The 17,126-nt window shown below is 44.5% G+C and overlaps 1 protein-coding gene across 1 annotated transcript in view; it reads right to left on the bottom strand.

Annotated features, from left to right (window-relative positions):
* Positions 1–17,126, bottom strand: part of TM9SF3 (transmembrane 9 superfamily member 3) — an 83,791-nt gene that overhangs the window by 47,061 nt on the left and 19,604 nt on the right. Inside the window, exons 3-4 of the mRNA XM_048858812.2 lie at positions 9,961–10,083; positions 1,736–1,896 (exon numbers count right to left, since the gene is read on the bottom strand). Of these exons, the coding sequence (XP_048714769.1) occupies positions 1,736–1,896; positions 9,961–10,083 (284 nt within the window). The remainder of the gene's footprint in view (positions 1–1,735; positions 1,897–9,960; positions 10,084–17,126) is intronic.

The raw sequence follows: 17,126 nt of genomic DNA, 5'->3' as shown, positions 1-17,126 counted from the left end.
TCATTGTTTTGAAATCGGCTGCAGGCATGCGGCTATCCCCTTTCAAAGCTCCGTTTCTGACAGCCAGCCAGCATGCTCCAGGACAAAGCAAACCATTAGTGTGGAATGCTACTGTTGAGAGTGTGTGAGTGTGTGTGTGTGTGTGTGGTGGAGGGGAGTCTGCTGCTGTCTGAACTTACAAGACAGCATGCTGACACGCTCTCAGCCCCCCAAAACACACAGTCTCTCCCCGCACATACACACTCCCTGTCACACTCCACCCGCCCACCAAATTTGAAAAGCCACTTGCACACTGGGATAGCTACCACAATGCACTGCTCTTTGTGATATTGCAAGAGCTGCTAATGTGGCCATGCCAGTGCGCTTGCAGCTGACTGTGTAAACACACGGCAGTGTTTTCCCTGCTGTGGTCTCCAAAGGCTGGTTTAACTCCCTGTGCTCTACATCTGCAAGTGTAGCCAAGCCCTTAGGTACCCTGTAGGCCAGGTCCACATTACAAAGTTAGGTCGACCCAGCTGCGTTGCTCAGGAGTATGAAATATCTACACCCCTGAGCGACATCGTTAAAAATCCATTATGTTAAGAAAATCTAATACATTAGGTAGATGTGTTAGTGTTAATAACGAAGTACTTTAAGTGTAAATGTGAGACTGTCTGTTAATATAAAGCAGCGTAGTGGAAGGTACACATAAGCAAGCGTGCGTGCGTATGTACTGTTAGCAACCAGTTCATTAAATAAAACTACAACATTAAACTGCTTTTACTTTCAGTACTCTTACTTTTCCTCTTTTCTGCTACATCCAGGAGGCCCTCTGTCAGAGGGGTGCTTTCCCCTCTCCTCAATCATTGGTGGGTGCATACTGAGACCTTCATGCCAAGCTTCTTCCCAATGCCAGCAACAGCATTGGCAGCCGTGGGAACTCTCTCCTCCCAGGCAGGAGAGAGATGCCTCCTCGTGACAAAGCACCTCTGCACAGCAGGAGCTGATCAGACCATGGTCCCTGTTTGCCCATTTAGGGTGAACCCTGCTCTGCATAGGACTGAGGTACCATTATCATCTGTCACACAGGTCATTCAACTACCCATTGATGTAAACTGCCCTGGGACAAACTGAAACCTGTGTACTAGATATGAAAGTTACTTGGAGATTTGAAATTTGCTTCCAAATACGCTAGTGTTATTAGGCATGAAACGTGACTTAGGAAAAGACCAATATATACACACTTTCAGACACATTTTGCATTTCTCCAAAGCCATGAGAGAAGGACAGTCAGGCCAAATTTCAGTGAGAGTGGCACTGCAATACTATGCACCAGGTCACAACGTTCAGCTCTGTGGGACAGGAGCAGCTGCTGAGCAGTGAGTGTGGGATGGGTTCGCTTGCCAATACTCCTCCTTCCCCCAGGGCTACCCCCTCCCCTCCACACAGCTCCGGGGGAAATGTATGTATGCCCGGTTTTACACCCCTAGTTTCATGATTTCTGTGGGTGCAATTGAACCATGAATCCACATTAAAGCCACCCTGTTTACATGCTTCAGTTAGTTGTTTTAAATGCATGATATCAGTACTTTAAATGTAATTCTACAAACAGCAAGTTATGGAAAAGATGCATCTTCACTTATGACAGTTTTCCCTGTAAAAACACAGACATCAGTTTTGGATATGTAAGTAACTATTCCTAAAGTACTATACTCTGCAGAATTTCTTATCCCTTGTATATTCCTGCATTACTTACTGAATATGACATTTGGATTTTGGTATTTGGAACCAATTTGACCTTTCCTTCACTTGTCAGATTCACATCCACAATTCTATTCCCATTAAAACCAATTTCAAGTTTTTTGTAGGTCCAAAGATAATAGTCTTCCCCATTTTCATCTGCTTCACCAACAATTCCTGTAGAAGAAACAAGTATTGTATAAGACACAACATGCAATTACAAGCATGTTTCAAGAGTATTTTGTGAATAATTTCATGAACATTCGATATACTATGGCACACTAAAAAAATAATCTCAGTAGCTAAATTAACATTATAAAAAAAATCAGGACATATATTTAAGTCTTCCTTGTTTTTGAGCGAGTGTGTTTGATAGCATTGCACCTTCAAGCAACTGATTTGCTAGACCAGCAAACAGTGATGATATCACAGTAAATGTACAGGTGCAGATAACAAGGACCATATTAGTCATGCAAGACACAGTTGTATCAATGTTCTTTTTATCTTTTCATCTGAGTGCCAGTATAAAGTTTATGACCAAAACTTTAATTCCACGGCCTCCCCCTCTTACTTTCTTCTCTCCCTTGTTCCATCTATCCTTTCACTCACTCACTCTTTCCTCTTCTATGATTCACTTCACATTCATTCTATATCCCACATTCATTATTGCCACCTCTGCCTCATCACACTCCCCCACACATCGTGTCCTCATTTGCACTCAAATTTTTCTGCTGTTTGTCAGAAACGAAAGGTCCTGACTGCTTTACTTTTGTTGACGGACACTGGCAAGATCTTTCATGGTCCCATTCATCTCCATTTCCTGAATGACAAAGCAAAATAGGAACACTTAACTATTTTGCTACACATCATTTTAGGAGAAATATCCAGTCTGATCCTATCCTAATCCTAGAGGTGCTCCTCAACTCCAAGTAGAGAAGTGATCAGACACCACGAGAAACACTGGGCTGATTGCATTATGGATTTTCATTATTTGTTACAAATTTCTTGATTTTCATGCAGCTGCTGCAACATTTCTGCTCTGTCACATAAGAGTTCCACAGAATCCAGGGACTTTGCCATAAAAGTTAGATTCAGGTTGCCATTGAGTACATGGGCCTCAGCCATGGATCAGATACCCTCCCTCCTAAGAATAACTTCAAGACACATCGTTCAGGTTCTTCATAACACCTCAAAAAACCAGGAGGTCTTTGACAGCTACAAACTGTGGTGAAGAGCCATGTATAAAAACATAAAAATCACCTCAATCTCTTCATAAAGTAAGATTCAGAATCAAGAACTTCTACCTCTTATAATAGCAGCAAAGTGCAAACATATAGGAAGACATGTCTAAAAAGAAACAAGCAGTTGAAAAGCAAGGGAAAGGGTTTCCCCAAAGAAACAGATGTAAGAAGAAACAGCACTTGAAGGTTATCTATGCTCTTTATTTTTCAAGATAGTATTTTACTTCATGTCTCATTCAAGCTCTTCTGTTCAGTGTTGCCTCACGTACACCGTGCAGGAAGAACATTTGCCGATTTGTGGCTATGCTACTCAGCCTGACATCTGCTCTGCTGGTGTTGCCCAAAGCCACGACACACTGGATCTCAAAACGGCTAAAAGGATATTCAGATCAACCACCTCTTGAAAGAGTATATTAACACACCATTACACCCAGTCAAGGAGACTGCATGCCATAGAGCCAAGTCAGTCTATCTACTTTCTGCCTTGGCTTTGTAGAAAGAGAAAAGCACTCATCTCATTTTGCCTGGATTCAATTTAAAAGCAACAAAGGTTAGGTAACCTTCTAGATGTTAGTGAATCAGATGCAGTCCTTCCAACAGTAATTTGAGGTCAATGCCTTTTCATTGTCTACAAATAAGAGTTATTGTAAGCTATCTAGATATAGTCTAGCGAACACTCTTCCATTTCCAGACCTTCCAAGCTTTCCTCCTAAGGGTAACTTCAAGTGTTGATGGTGTGTTAAACTGGTAAATCCAACCATGGCCTAACAGTCTCTCCCATGGTGGACAACCAGAAGGAATAGAACATGCTGGCAGGCAAACTTCTACCATGCTCATAGGCAAAATTAGGACAGTCGTAAAAAGAAGACCATTTTGATGGAAGCTCAGATTTCTTGACACCTGTTAAGAAAATTGGTCTGCTTCACCAACTAAGGTAAGCATAAACTGCCTAGAATTCATAGCAGGAGGCCATGCCATTTGGATTCTATTCCCCCAAACTCCTCAGAACAGACTTGTTTTCTACCAGTAGCACATGGTAGGGCTCAGCTAACCCATTAAGGAGACACAGTAACAAGCTGAACCAAGAAAAAACCCACCAAGGCCTTGTCTACACTAGGAACATTTTACATTGTTAAAAAAATATTGTGCTTAAAATGCAGGCAGGCAAGTCTACAGTAGGCCTCCCAAGGGTGGTAATCTTGCGGAAACCAGCTGAACCGATGTTAAGGCCGATGAATAACAGCAGGAATGCAGTATTCAGCACAAAGAATCACTAAAACAATGCTAAGAGGTTCCAGTTACTGAAAATCCAGTTTCTGTCATTCCCAGCACTCCAAGAGAAAATTCTCAGCCACAACCGACATGCACTTGGTGAACACTCGGGGGGCTGTTGAAAGGCCAAATGGAAGGGCAGTGAATTGGTAATGTTTGTGGTTGACCAGGAAGCGCCTGTGCGCTGGACGAATCACTATGTGAAAGTACGCGTCCTTCATGTCAAGGGCAGCATACCAGTCTCCCAGATCCAGAGATGGGATAATGGTGGATAGGGAGACCATGCAGAACTTCAACTTTACCATGAATTTGTTGAGCCCACGCAGGTCCAGGATGGGTCTGAGACCCCCCTTGGCCTTGGGGATTATCAAGTATCAGGAGTAGAATCCCTTACCCCTTAGGTCCGGAGGAACCTCCTCCACCACTCCTATGGCGAGGAGCACCCACACCTCCTGGAAAAGGAGTTGCTCGTGAGGGGTTCCCTGAAGAGGGACGGGGAAGGAGGGAGGATAGGAGGAGAACTGGAGAGAGTATCCTGCTTCCACTGTGTGGAGGACCCAGCAGTCCGAGGTTATTTGGGACCATGCATGGTAGAAGTGGGACAAACTATTCAAAAAGTGTGGGGAAGGATCCAGGGGTGAGTCTGGTGCACTGTCCTTGGGCGTCCCTTCAAAAGGCCTGCTTGGAAGCCAACGATGGTTTGGTCGGGCCCTGGCCTTGTCTGGACGGTGGGTTGGAAGGCTTCCTTCTGCCATTCCTTCCCCTCCACCTGTAAAAGTCCTGCCTCGGCTGAGAAGGGTAGGAGTGCTGCCACGGCTGTTGGGGTTTGAAGTGCTTCCGTTGGGTTGCTGGGGTGTGCTTACCCAAGGACTTCATAGTCGCCCTTGAGTCCTTTAGACTATGCAGCCGAGAGTCAGTCTGATCCGCAAACAGGCCTGCCCCATCAAAGGGCAGGTCCTGCGTTGTCTGCTGAATCTCAGGCGGTAGGCCCAAGGCTTGCAACCAAGAGGTGTGCCTCATGGCAATACCTGAGGACAAGGTACTCGCGGCTGAGTCCACATCATCCAGTGAGGCCTGTAAAGAGGTCTGTGCCTTGCCCTCCTCTACTATAGCCCCAAACTCCTCTCTGGACTCAGATGGCACAAACTCCTTGAACTTAAGCATTGAGTTCCAGAATTTGAAGTTATATCGGCTCAGGACTGCCTGCTGGTTGGCAATCCTGAGCTGGGGCCCCCCAGGTAGAGTACACCTTGGGGCCAAATAAGTCCAGACGCTTGACCTCCTTGGATTTGGGCGCTGGGGCCTGCTGCCCCTCTCTCATATTTACAGCTGCAACCACCAGCAAGCAGGGCTGCAGGTGCATAAAGAGGTATTTGTACCTCTTTGAGGGCAATAAGTACCTCCTCTCGATCCCTTTGGCTGTAGGGGGGATGGAGGCCAGAGTCTGCCAGATAGTCTTAGCATTGGCCTGTATAGTTTTGATGAGGGGCAGAGCCACCCTCGAAGGACCTTCTGGGGCCAGAATGTCTACTATCAGCTCCTCTGACTCTACCACCTCCTCGGCCTGCAGGCCCACATTCACGTCACCCTGCGCAGAAGGTCCTGGTGGGCATGGCTGTCTATGGGAGGCAGCCTAGAGATGGAAGTGCCTGTGACAGCCTCATCCAGGGAGGCGAATGGGGGAACCAGGTCTTCCCGACCCTACTGCTCATCAGGAGCCTGATAACCTGCTTTGCTGTTTGCCTGCGGCTCAGGGACCTGAGTTGGAGTTGGTTCGGGGGGGGGGGGGGGGAAGCAGGCACGGCACCTCCTCAGCCACCCCTAGGGGTGGGCTGACTGGCTTAGGCCTCCGGCATCCTTGGTTCAGACGTGGCCGATTGGGAGCCTTAGACTGGGCACCCTGGGACTGGTTGTATACCCACGGAGTCCAGAATGGCCACTGAGCTGGTCCCTGCCACTATGCAGGCCACAGCCCTGCCCCCACCTCAAGAGCGTCCATGGGCTGACTGGGGACGGTCCCATTCCAAGTACCTAGACCCCACCTCCGAGCCCAAGGAACGGGATTGGGACCGCGAAGTCCAGGGCGGTGCCGAGTGAAGCTGAGCCGGGGAGCGGAGCCGTGAGGCTGGGGAGCCGAGCCGCAACCTGGAACTATACGGGGTCGTTGAGCAGTGCTGAGGCTGGTGCCAGATCCAGGACCTGCTCCGTGAAGGTGACCGACGTGCGTATCAGCTTCTTGATTGGGAGGGCTGGCACGATCTGGAGTAGTGCCACGAGTTTGACCAGTGCCAGGACTCAATCAACGGTGCTGACGGTGAAATCATAGCTGCCTTGCCTCGAGACGGTGCCATACGTTGTGGTACAAGAGGTTTGGCGCAAATCATAGGCGACCTTGGCACCGTCATGGCAATGAGGTCCCTTGCAGCCGCAAAGGTGTCCGGAGTGGACGGTAACTGCATCTCCTCAATGCTGTGGATCGGGGAGTCCAACGGAAACTGACTCAACAGTCCATCCTGCGGGACTGAAGTCAACTGTGCCACTTCCGCAGGCTTCGGCACTGGGTGCCCCTCTCGAAGACGTGTCCCATTGGCCGGCGCCAGGGGGGGTGGGCCTCTGGGATGAAGAGCCACTCCGCCCTTGCTTCCAGGGCCACTTCGGTACCAGGGAATGGGAGTGGTGTCGGGTCAATCCTGCGGGTTTCAGCGCCAGTGCCGCGGGTCTCTACCAAAGTCCATCTGCCCCGCTGTGCTACGCATGGAAGAACTCGATGCCAGGTCCTGCCACGCCGAAGAAGGCTGAGGTCTAAGTGTTGCCTCCATAAGGAGCTGCTCAAGGCGAAAGTCTCCCTCCTTTTTGGTTCTAGGGCAAAACCCGTTGCAAATCCTGCACCTATCGTCTTGGTGAGCCTCCCCCAGACACTTCAGACAAGTGTTGTGGGGTTTGCTCATTGGCATGGGCTTGGATCAGGACTTGAACCCTTGGGACTTGGGCATGAAAGCCCTCCCAAGAAAAAGCGGTCGGGACGGTGGGTAAACCCCCCCAGCCTAACTGCTACGAAAATAAACTATAATAACTAAATAAAAAGGTATAAGAACGAGAAACAAGAGCTAGGGAAACGTGGAGAACTTGCTAAGCAAGATGCCACAGTTCCAACGACTGTCACACGCGGTAAAAAGGAACTGAGAGCACGCCGGGTCAGCAGGGTCATATATTGAGCGCCACGAAGGCAACACTCCAGGGGCTCCACAGCCGACCCGAAGGGTGCTGCTAGGGGAAAAACTTTCCCACGACTGTGCAAGCCCCGCGGCAAACGCCTAATTGTAATCGATATGAGCAATCACTCAAAGAAGAACTTTCAAACTTCCAACAAGAACATTTTAACTTATGTTTTAAATTAATGAAGGATTTTCCCAATAGATCATAAGAATTGCATTAACTGTACTGGAGGATCATTGCAACAAGTAATTTAATCAATCACCCACCCAAGAAGTTTACTGCCTCACATATTGCATTGTCATTAAACTCTCTTAAATTTCCTATCAGATAGGTACTAAACATACATGAAAAGCTTTGAATTACACTAGAAATAGCTAGTAACCAGAGTGGCAGTTGACCAAATATTAATGGTTTATTAGAGAAATGTTAAGTGCTCAGAAAAATACATATTTTAAGCTTTCACTCCTGAAGGTAGTAATCATGACCAAATCTATAATGCTGTGAGCCTCTGGGAAGGAGCTAAGGATGCGGGCAGAACATCTGAGTGAGCGTTGGGCAGTATCATGCAGGATATTGACTATCAAAAGGGATCCTGGCTAGTGGCTTGGTCTTTTTATTGTTATTATTATTAAACTACAGTCACATACATCCCTCCCGGGAAGGGGCAGAAAACTTCGTGTTGTAACTGACAAAAAATAATTCACCTGAACACAAGGTTTATGTGAAACTTGACACACTTTTTCCTTGCGCTTACATCCAGTTTCATAAGGCTGTCTTCTTGTACTTTTTCTTTTCTGGGGGAGAGGAAAGGGAATGACAGACAACCATGGAATCCTCTAGGGAAAGAGCCACTTTATCCCCAAGATCTTCTGGGAGTATAAGTAGACCCTAAGAAGATATAGGGAATAGCCCCATCTGGCATTAGGAAACCCTGCGGAATGAAGACCCCCCTCTACCCTAGTTGTTTTCTGTTGCTGTGGTCTGGTCCAAAGAGCTCTTGATGGGCTAAACACAGCTTGCTGAGCAGATGTGCCATAATTATGTTCTTAATTCCAAAGTTAACAACATTTTAAATTAGAGTTTACATCAACTCAACTCTGATCCTCCTTTTAAGTACAGAGCACCTACCTCAACTCCATAGTAAGACCTGTGAAATTAAGTTGCCTGGTATAACCAGCAGGAGAGAAGCTCTCATTCAACTAACTGTGCTGAGCCCTTGTTTCTGTCACTTTAGACTGATCCGAGATTTCCCACTCCCTCCACTAAGGTCCACCTCGTACTTCCGCCTCTCTATAATCAGACTATGAGAGCTGAAGCACCTATGTAAACAGGCAGAATTTGACTGAATTAGAAGATGGAAATCTGCATTGGCAGAAAAACGTGGACACAAAACTTAGCGGGCAAGAAAGTTTGCCACTAGTGTACAAGCGGCATCTAAAACCTCTCCTGCATAAATAAGGGGGGGGGGGGGGTACGAGGAAAGTTGAGATGTCACAGATGGACACCATTTGGATAAGAAGAGTTTTGATCCAAGATCTAAGCACAACTTCTAGACCAAATTAAGAATGTCCAACAAATCCCTGCTCAGAAGGGGGACTTCCAAAAAAAAAAAAAAAAAAAAAAAAAGAGTCAAGACAGACTGCAGAAAGAACAGACTGATAATTTACGTATCCCTGGTTTAGTGCCATTGACTCAAGAGTCACCACACCAAGACACTGTCCTGCACAACTCCTCCACTAATTTTTATGTATTAGGAACGTAGAAGCTGCTAAGGAAGATGCCACATTTACACGTGAGTCTTAACAAAAAGCATGCAGAAATTCAGATCAATGACACTGAATCTAGCTTTATTTCTTGTCCTTGATTTTGACTGCTTACTATCCTTGACAAGGAGCAAGGTAAGTTTTTTGAAGATCAAGGAGCAACTAAAATTAATTTATTTCACTTTACACACCCAAATACTGTATAAAGCCCTTTAACGACATTAGAGATTAACTTAATGGCCATTGTGCTCTGAATTAGAAAACTCAGAGGCTATTAATACAAAGTTAAAGTGATCTGAAAACTAAACGGCTTGCTGAGTCTGAGTGGTATAGTGCCAAGCCCCAGCGGCATAGTGCCACAAAGCAAGTTCTGGCCCTGTTAGGCACACAACTCCTAAAAACTTAGTTGCATGTGCATATCCAAGTGAAGCATTTAGCCTTTAAAACTCAGCATTAGCAAAACTATATTTTTGGGAAGAAATTGTTAAAACAGCTTTTCACTGTTTTTAAGTATACTGAAACTCAACACCACAAGTGTTCCCTCAATAAAGTTATCAATCCTTCAACATCCTCTTTTTCATTCCTATTATTATTAAGCTACATAGAGGCATGTTGGCTGTCAGTTTCCCTTAAGTAAGTTTAGTCAATAAGTACAGTGATCTCATTAATCCTCTCAGCACAGTACTCAGTCACTCAACGATTGACAAACATGATGTAAGTATTTAAGTTATAGCACATATAGCACTTACCCCATATTGGCAAGTCATCAATATACATCTGATACCAATAGTGATTTTTGATAGCATACACAAATGCATCTCTCTTTGCTTTGTCCAAGTCAATTTCACAGTATGTGGTCTGCATTACATCATCTGTGGAAATTAAAATAATATGTTAATGACATATTAATGATAGCTCTAATTAAACACACAAATTAAGCAGATAGAGGGGGGAAACGCATATTTCCAGAGCTTGAAATTCCTATTGGCTATGCATCCTCTGGCAGGTAACATGTGAGCAGCACACTTAATAAAGCAAGCACTGAGGTACCTAAACAAATGTCCCTGCTTCTCCATTCTCCCCCAAACACAGAAACAACAAAAAAGTTTTAGATCACCATATTACTACTTTATCCACAAACAGATTGAGACACACTTGCCAGTAGTTTCTTATCTGAAGAGGCTAAGTGAGGACTCATGAAGCAGCAGCAGCAAGCTAACATTAACAGTCATTCCCAAAGGCCATCTTGTGTTAGGAACATTTGCAGAGCCAACAAGCAATTTTAAATGTGCATTAGTATATTTAGTTGGTAATTTCACAAATACAAGAATACAATATTACAAGTAAAGATAATAACTAACCCCAGCTCTGTACTTCCAAGCTCAGTCACTAGTTACTCAGTCCCATTCAAATATCCCCATTGGCACTAGCAATATGGCTCACCGCAAAAAGAACAGGTTTCAGAGTAGCAGCCGTGTTAGTCTGTATTCACAAAAAGAAAAGGAGTACTTGTGGCACCTTAGAGACTAACAAATTTATTAGAACATAAGCTTTCAGTGGAATGCATGCGATGAAGTGAGCTGTAGCTCACGAAAGCTTATGCTCAAGTAAATTTGTTAGTCTCTAAGGTGCCACAAGTACTCCTTTTCTTTTTCAAAAAGAGCATGTTTTTCAGCTGTTTGGTATTTTCAGCTATTTGGTATAGAGCGGGAGCAAAGCAAATGGGAAAGAAACAGACTGAAGAGAAGACAAAAATGGGAAGGTGACAAAGAATGTAGAAGACGACACACGGAAAAGGAAGTGAACCTGAAACTTCAAATTGGAAAGCTATTTGAATTACTGAAAATTCAATATATAAATGTGGTTAACAGGCAAGTACTTTCAGTAGCTGCCATGTTACTGAGTGACATTTTATGTGATGTCTGGATTTCAAGCCTTGCATTTCCTTCTGAAGGGAATCAAGTTAAAAGCACATATTTTTTTTAAAATGCTTATTCTGGTAGTAACACTTTAAATTATTAAAGCTAGAGTTCTAAAAATCTACTTCACATAATGCGAGTCTATTTTCATTATTCAATCTGAGTGAAATCATCAACAGTGAAAATGAGTTTTTTAGGTCAGATGTTCTCAAACTATCATATTGTGGACCACAAGCTAATGGAGATAAGCTCACAAACCAACTCCTCATCCAACTCTGGGCAGTGAGGACACTTCCCGTTTCCAGCCTGAGGTTCTAAGCTCTTTGGGGCAGGAACTGTCACTGTTTGCACTATGCCTAGCACAATGAGACCTTGTCCTGCATCCTCTAGATGCTACTGCAATATAAATATCAATCATCATCATCATCCCCCCATGGTAAAGAGTTCTTGCTTACATAAAGAAGGTGTTAGGAAGTTAACATTATTTTAGCGCAGCTAAAATTAACTGGTAGTTGGAAACAACAACTTCAATGCCATTCAACCAGTCAGCACTCTGCAAATGGCTACCAAGAGCTCTGGGTGACAGACCACTTTGAGATCAGTTTTAGGCCATTTAACTATCAGGTTCTCATGCCTGGCACAATGTGATGCTGAAATGGCACACACAAAGTTCTGTTTGTTTTTTTAAATGGATCCCATTCAGTTCTCATTTTTAATTCACAGAAACATTTCTGTTGGTCCTTACCTTTCTGAAGGGTAATTTTAGGCCAAATTTGACCCGTGTGTGTTTAACAATTGCTCAGAGATCACAACAAAAGCATCTATTAGTAGAACATTATGATTCTTGTTAAGTATAAAATGGTCAAAGAATGGCAACAACACAGCAAGTCCAATGATGTTTTATTTTGGAAAAAATGTAATTCCCCCCTTAGTGACAAATCCAAAGCGTAGGGACTCTAACTGCTTTTTCTAATTTATGCCAAGCTGACTTTAAAAAGGGTTACGGTGAAATCCTGCCAACCAGAAAATATGAATATGAATATGCCCCAGAAAAATATAGGCTCAAACTCAGCATAGGCATAAGTGGGTTTAACTAATATCCATAGCTCAGCAACACCATCAGATTCAAATATAACTCTGAACTCCCTGGCCTTTGTCTGCTATAAGACAAACCTTTAAATGTGTGAAAAAGGTAAATGCCAGGAATCTGCAAGTCCATTACAATATTTGTACACACACAGATACTAGTTTTGTTTTTAATCAAATGATAAACATCTGAATACAGTGATTAACTCAGACAATGCATAAGCAAGATTACTAAAGTATAGCCATGTAAATTGATGCATATAATTGTCCTTCTTGACTCTGTTATTTAGTTGTATTTCAGAACCTAAGCACTACCTTGTGGTTGTGAAGAAACACTTTAAAATGTTAATTAACAGGAACTAGTATAGCAATGTCTGCCTCAGGGCTTGCCTGCACAGGAAGTTATTCCAGAATAGCTATCTAGCTTTAAATACACACCCTCTCCCTTGCTCATTAATGATATAAAACCACACTGTCCTGAACTGGACAACTCTTCTGCCCTCCACCCTAAGCCAAAGCAATCTCAAAGTAGAGAGAAAGCACATTATTTCCTTTCTGACTTCTCGTTAGCTTGGGGATGTTTGGTCTTTTCAAAACAGAACCAAAGGGACAGTTCTGAAAATGGGATTCAGAGGAGCTGAATATCAGACAGAATGGGGTGGATAAGTCAAGGACTTAAATATCTGCAATTGTGGTATTAGTAGGAAGAGTTTTAGTGTTAAAGACACCTGAGAGGGTGAAGTTCAGAAAAATCTAGCCATTTATGCAAGGCTCATCTCCACAGTATCAGCACCTGCACACACCTTTAGAAAGGCAGCCATTTTAATTAGGATGAAAAACCCCATCCCAAGATGAACAGAGAGATCGGAAAAACACAGAGTGAAGAAACTGGTCTAGAAACAGAGTGAAGAAACTGGATGAACAGTTATTGAATGTGAGCTGTTCCTAGCTCAAAGCATGTTCTGAAAAGCCCTATTTTCCAGTGTAAAGGATCTCAGATAGGCTGTCACAACACTGCTGAATCTGTATTAGAGGGAGCTAGCCTAGTGAGTTTTCTTCACTCATACATTTTTCACATTTATTCAGAAAATAAATCTGTACATTTGGAGACTTACAATCCCCGTCCACAAGTTGTTGCACCCCTGACACATCTGGGAAATACCTTTTCCTGATTCTTCTCCATTAAAAGGAGGAGAGGGAAGGACACTGCAGCAAGTCTCTTCCTCCAATACTAAAGCATTTACAGAAATGTCCGAGAAGGTATTCAGAGACCTCTGAGAAAGACTTATGTGAAGGCACCAGATCCTGATTCTGAGCCCATTTCTTCAGAGATATAATAGGGAAAGAGAAGGTTCTGCAATGATCAAATAAGGTTTTTGACTATAAAGAGATCTCTAAACAGGACAGAGGACAGAAACGAATGGATTGTTCAACCTGCATATCCAGCTTTCTTGAGGATGGGAAGAGTATGACATGCAAAGAATGTTGGCACAAGAACAAATCAGCATAAACTGGCCATGAATACATTTAGAAATTAGAAGAAGGTTTCTAACCATCAAGGAGGTTCTGGAACAGCTTTCCAATAGGAGTAGTGGGGGCAAACCACACAAGTTTTAAGATGGCGCTTGGAAACAAACAAAATTATAAACAAAATTTACAAACAAAATTCTGTGACAGGGTTGCCTCCGAAAGCAGGGGACTAGACTCAAGACTGGAAGGGACTTCCCTACATAGGGACACAATGACCCAGGTCTAAACCAGCCTGATTAACACTGGCAATGATGGTGGGAGTCAGGCTTTATAGCCCTTTTTATGTCTCTATGGGAAAGAACTCCTAATCTCGGCAGGCTGAAATACTGGGTGGTTGAAAGAGCCCATTTCCTTCCCTTGGCAAAGCTGTTTTCCCCACTATTAAAAAAAAAACTTCTAAGGTTACTGAAGCCACTACTTCCATTCCAACAGGAAAAGTTTCTGTTCTCATACTACACAGAAACATTTATGATGGAAGCAACAGTCTGATAGACCACAAAACAACCCACTGCTGTTCCCATAGTCATGAAAATAAAAGAGCCATCCTCACCGACCAAAAAACCTGAGATGAGAGAGAAGAGCATCAGTAACTGACTTGGTGTATGGCTAATCTTCTGGAAGTCAAGAAACAGCGTGGGGGAAAAAGGGAAAGTAGAATACACAATGAAAGGGCACAAATATTCTCATGTGCCTGCCTGAGATAGAGAAAGAAGAAAATCCCCACCTGTACTGGTAACCACCAAGTCACACAAACTGACTTCTTTTCCAAGCTGTTCCCATATCTATGGTGTGCTCTTGCTAACGGGGATGACGCAGAAAATTAGTCAGATAAAATATTGTTTTCATTCATATTTAGTAAAATCCATGATCTGTAAATATAGTAAATTAGTAACAAAAGGATTGTTTTCTAGGGTGGTTGCCAGTATCATTGACTGGTATCAGCAGATTCGTCTAAAGGATAGGGTCAATTTAAAAATCATGTTAACACATAAGTGTCTTTCCTTGTGTTAGCAACAATGCTTTAAATTGTTAAAACAAAGTTATAAAATCTAATTACATTTTGCCATTTATGCCTGTCACCAGGTCTCCACAGGCTTCCTCCCTCTTGAGCCTGCACCCTGTGTTTAGGCTGGTACTGTATAATAAAGAATCTTCCACACCTTCTTTTGCTGGATCACCCAAGTGTCTTTATTTACAGTGTTCATGCAGTTCCCAGATCCCCCAACAGCTAGTGCCCCCCAGACCCTCCCCAGGGTCTCCTGCTTTTGAGGCTTCCTTCTTTGGTAAGGAGACCGTTATACCACCCTCCTGTCTCCTCCCAGGCTAGCCCCCCCACTGAGGTTTGCCCAGGCCTCAGCCCAGCTGTCAGTACTTAGCTCAGCATGTTACTACTCTGAGCCAGCCCTCATTAGGGCTTGCAGCTAGGCTCCCTGCTGTATACCAGTCTCTCTACTCCTGGCCAAAGAGCAGGCTGCAGCCAGCATTATGGCAGGGCCTTAAAGGGGTTTACCCCTGCCCTGACACAATGCCCCTCATTGTTTTTCACTTTAGATTAGGAAATAGAGAGTCTTATTTTGGAGACATTTGGCTACCCAGAACCTCAACCCATTATCCCCAACTGCTGGAAGAGGGAAGGCTATTGCAACTTTAACCAAGATAGTGGAACAGGTTTGGGGGACTGGGTCGTGTTGAAGAATGGTCCATCTTTTGTATTCGGTTCTGCCTGCTAGATATCTGAATTAAGCATCACACACACCCCTTAGATGACAGAAGGAAGAAAGAGCTTTGCCAACTTCCTCCCCTCTAAAGCCTTCTAGGTACTGCAAGGGGTGAGAATTTTCACTACCCTATTGATTCTAAAAACTCTTGGTTGCTCTGAAAAAGAGGATTCCTCTATTCTACAATAGTCCCAAACTTTTCTGTATGCCCTCTGCTGCTGCTCAGAGCTCTCTCAAGCAGTAGCATAAAAATAACATGATTTTTGACACCCTCACTGTTGCCTTTAGGGTTATAAATAGCAGCAATTATGACTAACTTCATTTTGCAGCAGCTTAAGGATATATAAGCAGCAGCAGCAACACTGGAGTTCTGTCTGCTGATTCAGGAAGACAAAACTCCCTAGGTCTGCCTTTGGTATGGTAGGTTTTCACCATCTTAAAACATTCTGCCTGTTAAGCAAAACTTCATTTCCACAGAAGTTGATGGTATAGATCTCCACACTCAAAGACAGCTTTCCACTGACCAGCCTTAAATAGATTTTTCAAGTCTAAGTCACATGAAGTTCATAATAATGAATGCAAGATCCCAGTACATCTGTTTTAGCAATTTTAAAGGGAAATATTAGGAATGTTTCAGATTATCTAGCTAAAGTCAGAACATTATTTCTTTTAAGCACGTGTCCCTTCTTTAGTATTATGGAGGGGCAGAGGAAAAGAGCTTACATAGCAAAGAATAAGATTTCATGTCATCATCTTATTTGGTTTAGTGATCCTAGAGAGTGGGGCTCCTGAAAGTGCCGGGGGGACCGCTGTTTCTTTGACCTCTGTGTCCTTTGCAAGGTTTATCTTAAATATCAGAATTCTCTTACTCTAGGAACTCTTTTTGGCATGTGCAGAGAATGAGTTGTAACTAACTACCTTCCCCCTCCACCCCCAAGTCACAACAATCATCTTTCCAAGTCTTACCTAAAGGATAGACCATCCTTTTATCCAGCAGTTTTCGATTTAGTACTGGGTTGCAGAATGTAAGGCACTGGGTCACGGCAGCTCTGGTCAGCACCACCGACCGGGCCGCTAAAAGTCCCGTCGGCGGTGCTGCCAGCCTGAGGCAGGCTAGTCCCCGCCTGTGCCGACACTGCGCTGCGCCCCGGAAGCAGCCAGCAGCAGGTCCAGCTCCTAAGTGGTGGTGGGGGGAGGAAGGAAGGAAGGAAGATGACACAACAGAGCTCCACACTCCCATTGGTAGTTCTCGGCCAGTGGGAGCTGGGGGGAGAGGAGGGGAGGAGCAGTGCCTGCAGGTGAGAGCAGCATGGAGTCACTTGCACGTCTCCGCCTAGGAGCCAGACCTGCTGCTTGCCACTTCTGGGGAGCAACGCGGTCCATGGCACAGGGACAGGCAGAAAGCCTGCCTCAACACCGCCGCTAACTGGGAGTTGCCCGAAGTAAGCCCGCACCCTGATCCCCTGCCCTACCCTGAACCCCAAACCTTTCATCCCTGGCCTCACTCCAGAGCCTGCATCCCCTGCCCAGAGTCCTGACTCCTTCCCACACCCCAAACTCCTGCCCCAGCTCTGAGCCCCCCCCCAAACCCGGAACCCCCCTCCTGCACCCCAAATCCCTCATCCCCACCACATAGCATGCACCTCCAGCCCAGCCCAGAAC

The sequence above is a fragment of the Caretta caretta genome, chromosome 7 (assembly GCF_965140235.1).
Source record: "Caretta caretta isolate rCarCar2 chromosome 7, rCarCar1.hap1, whole genome shotgun sequence".
NCBI classification, from domain to species: Eukaryota; Metazoa; Chordata; order Testudines; family Cheloniidae; genus Caretta; species Caretta caretta.
Note: the sequence above shows the minus strand (reverse complement) of the source record. Positions and strands in the feature narration are given on the sequence as shown.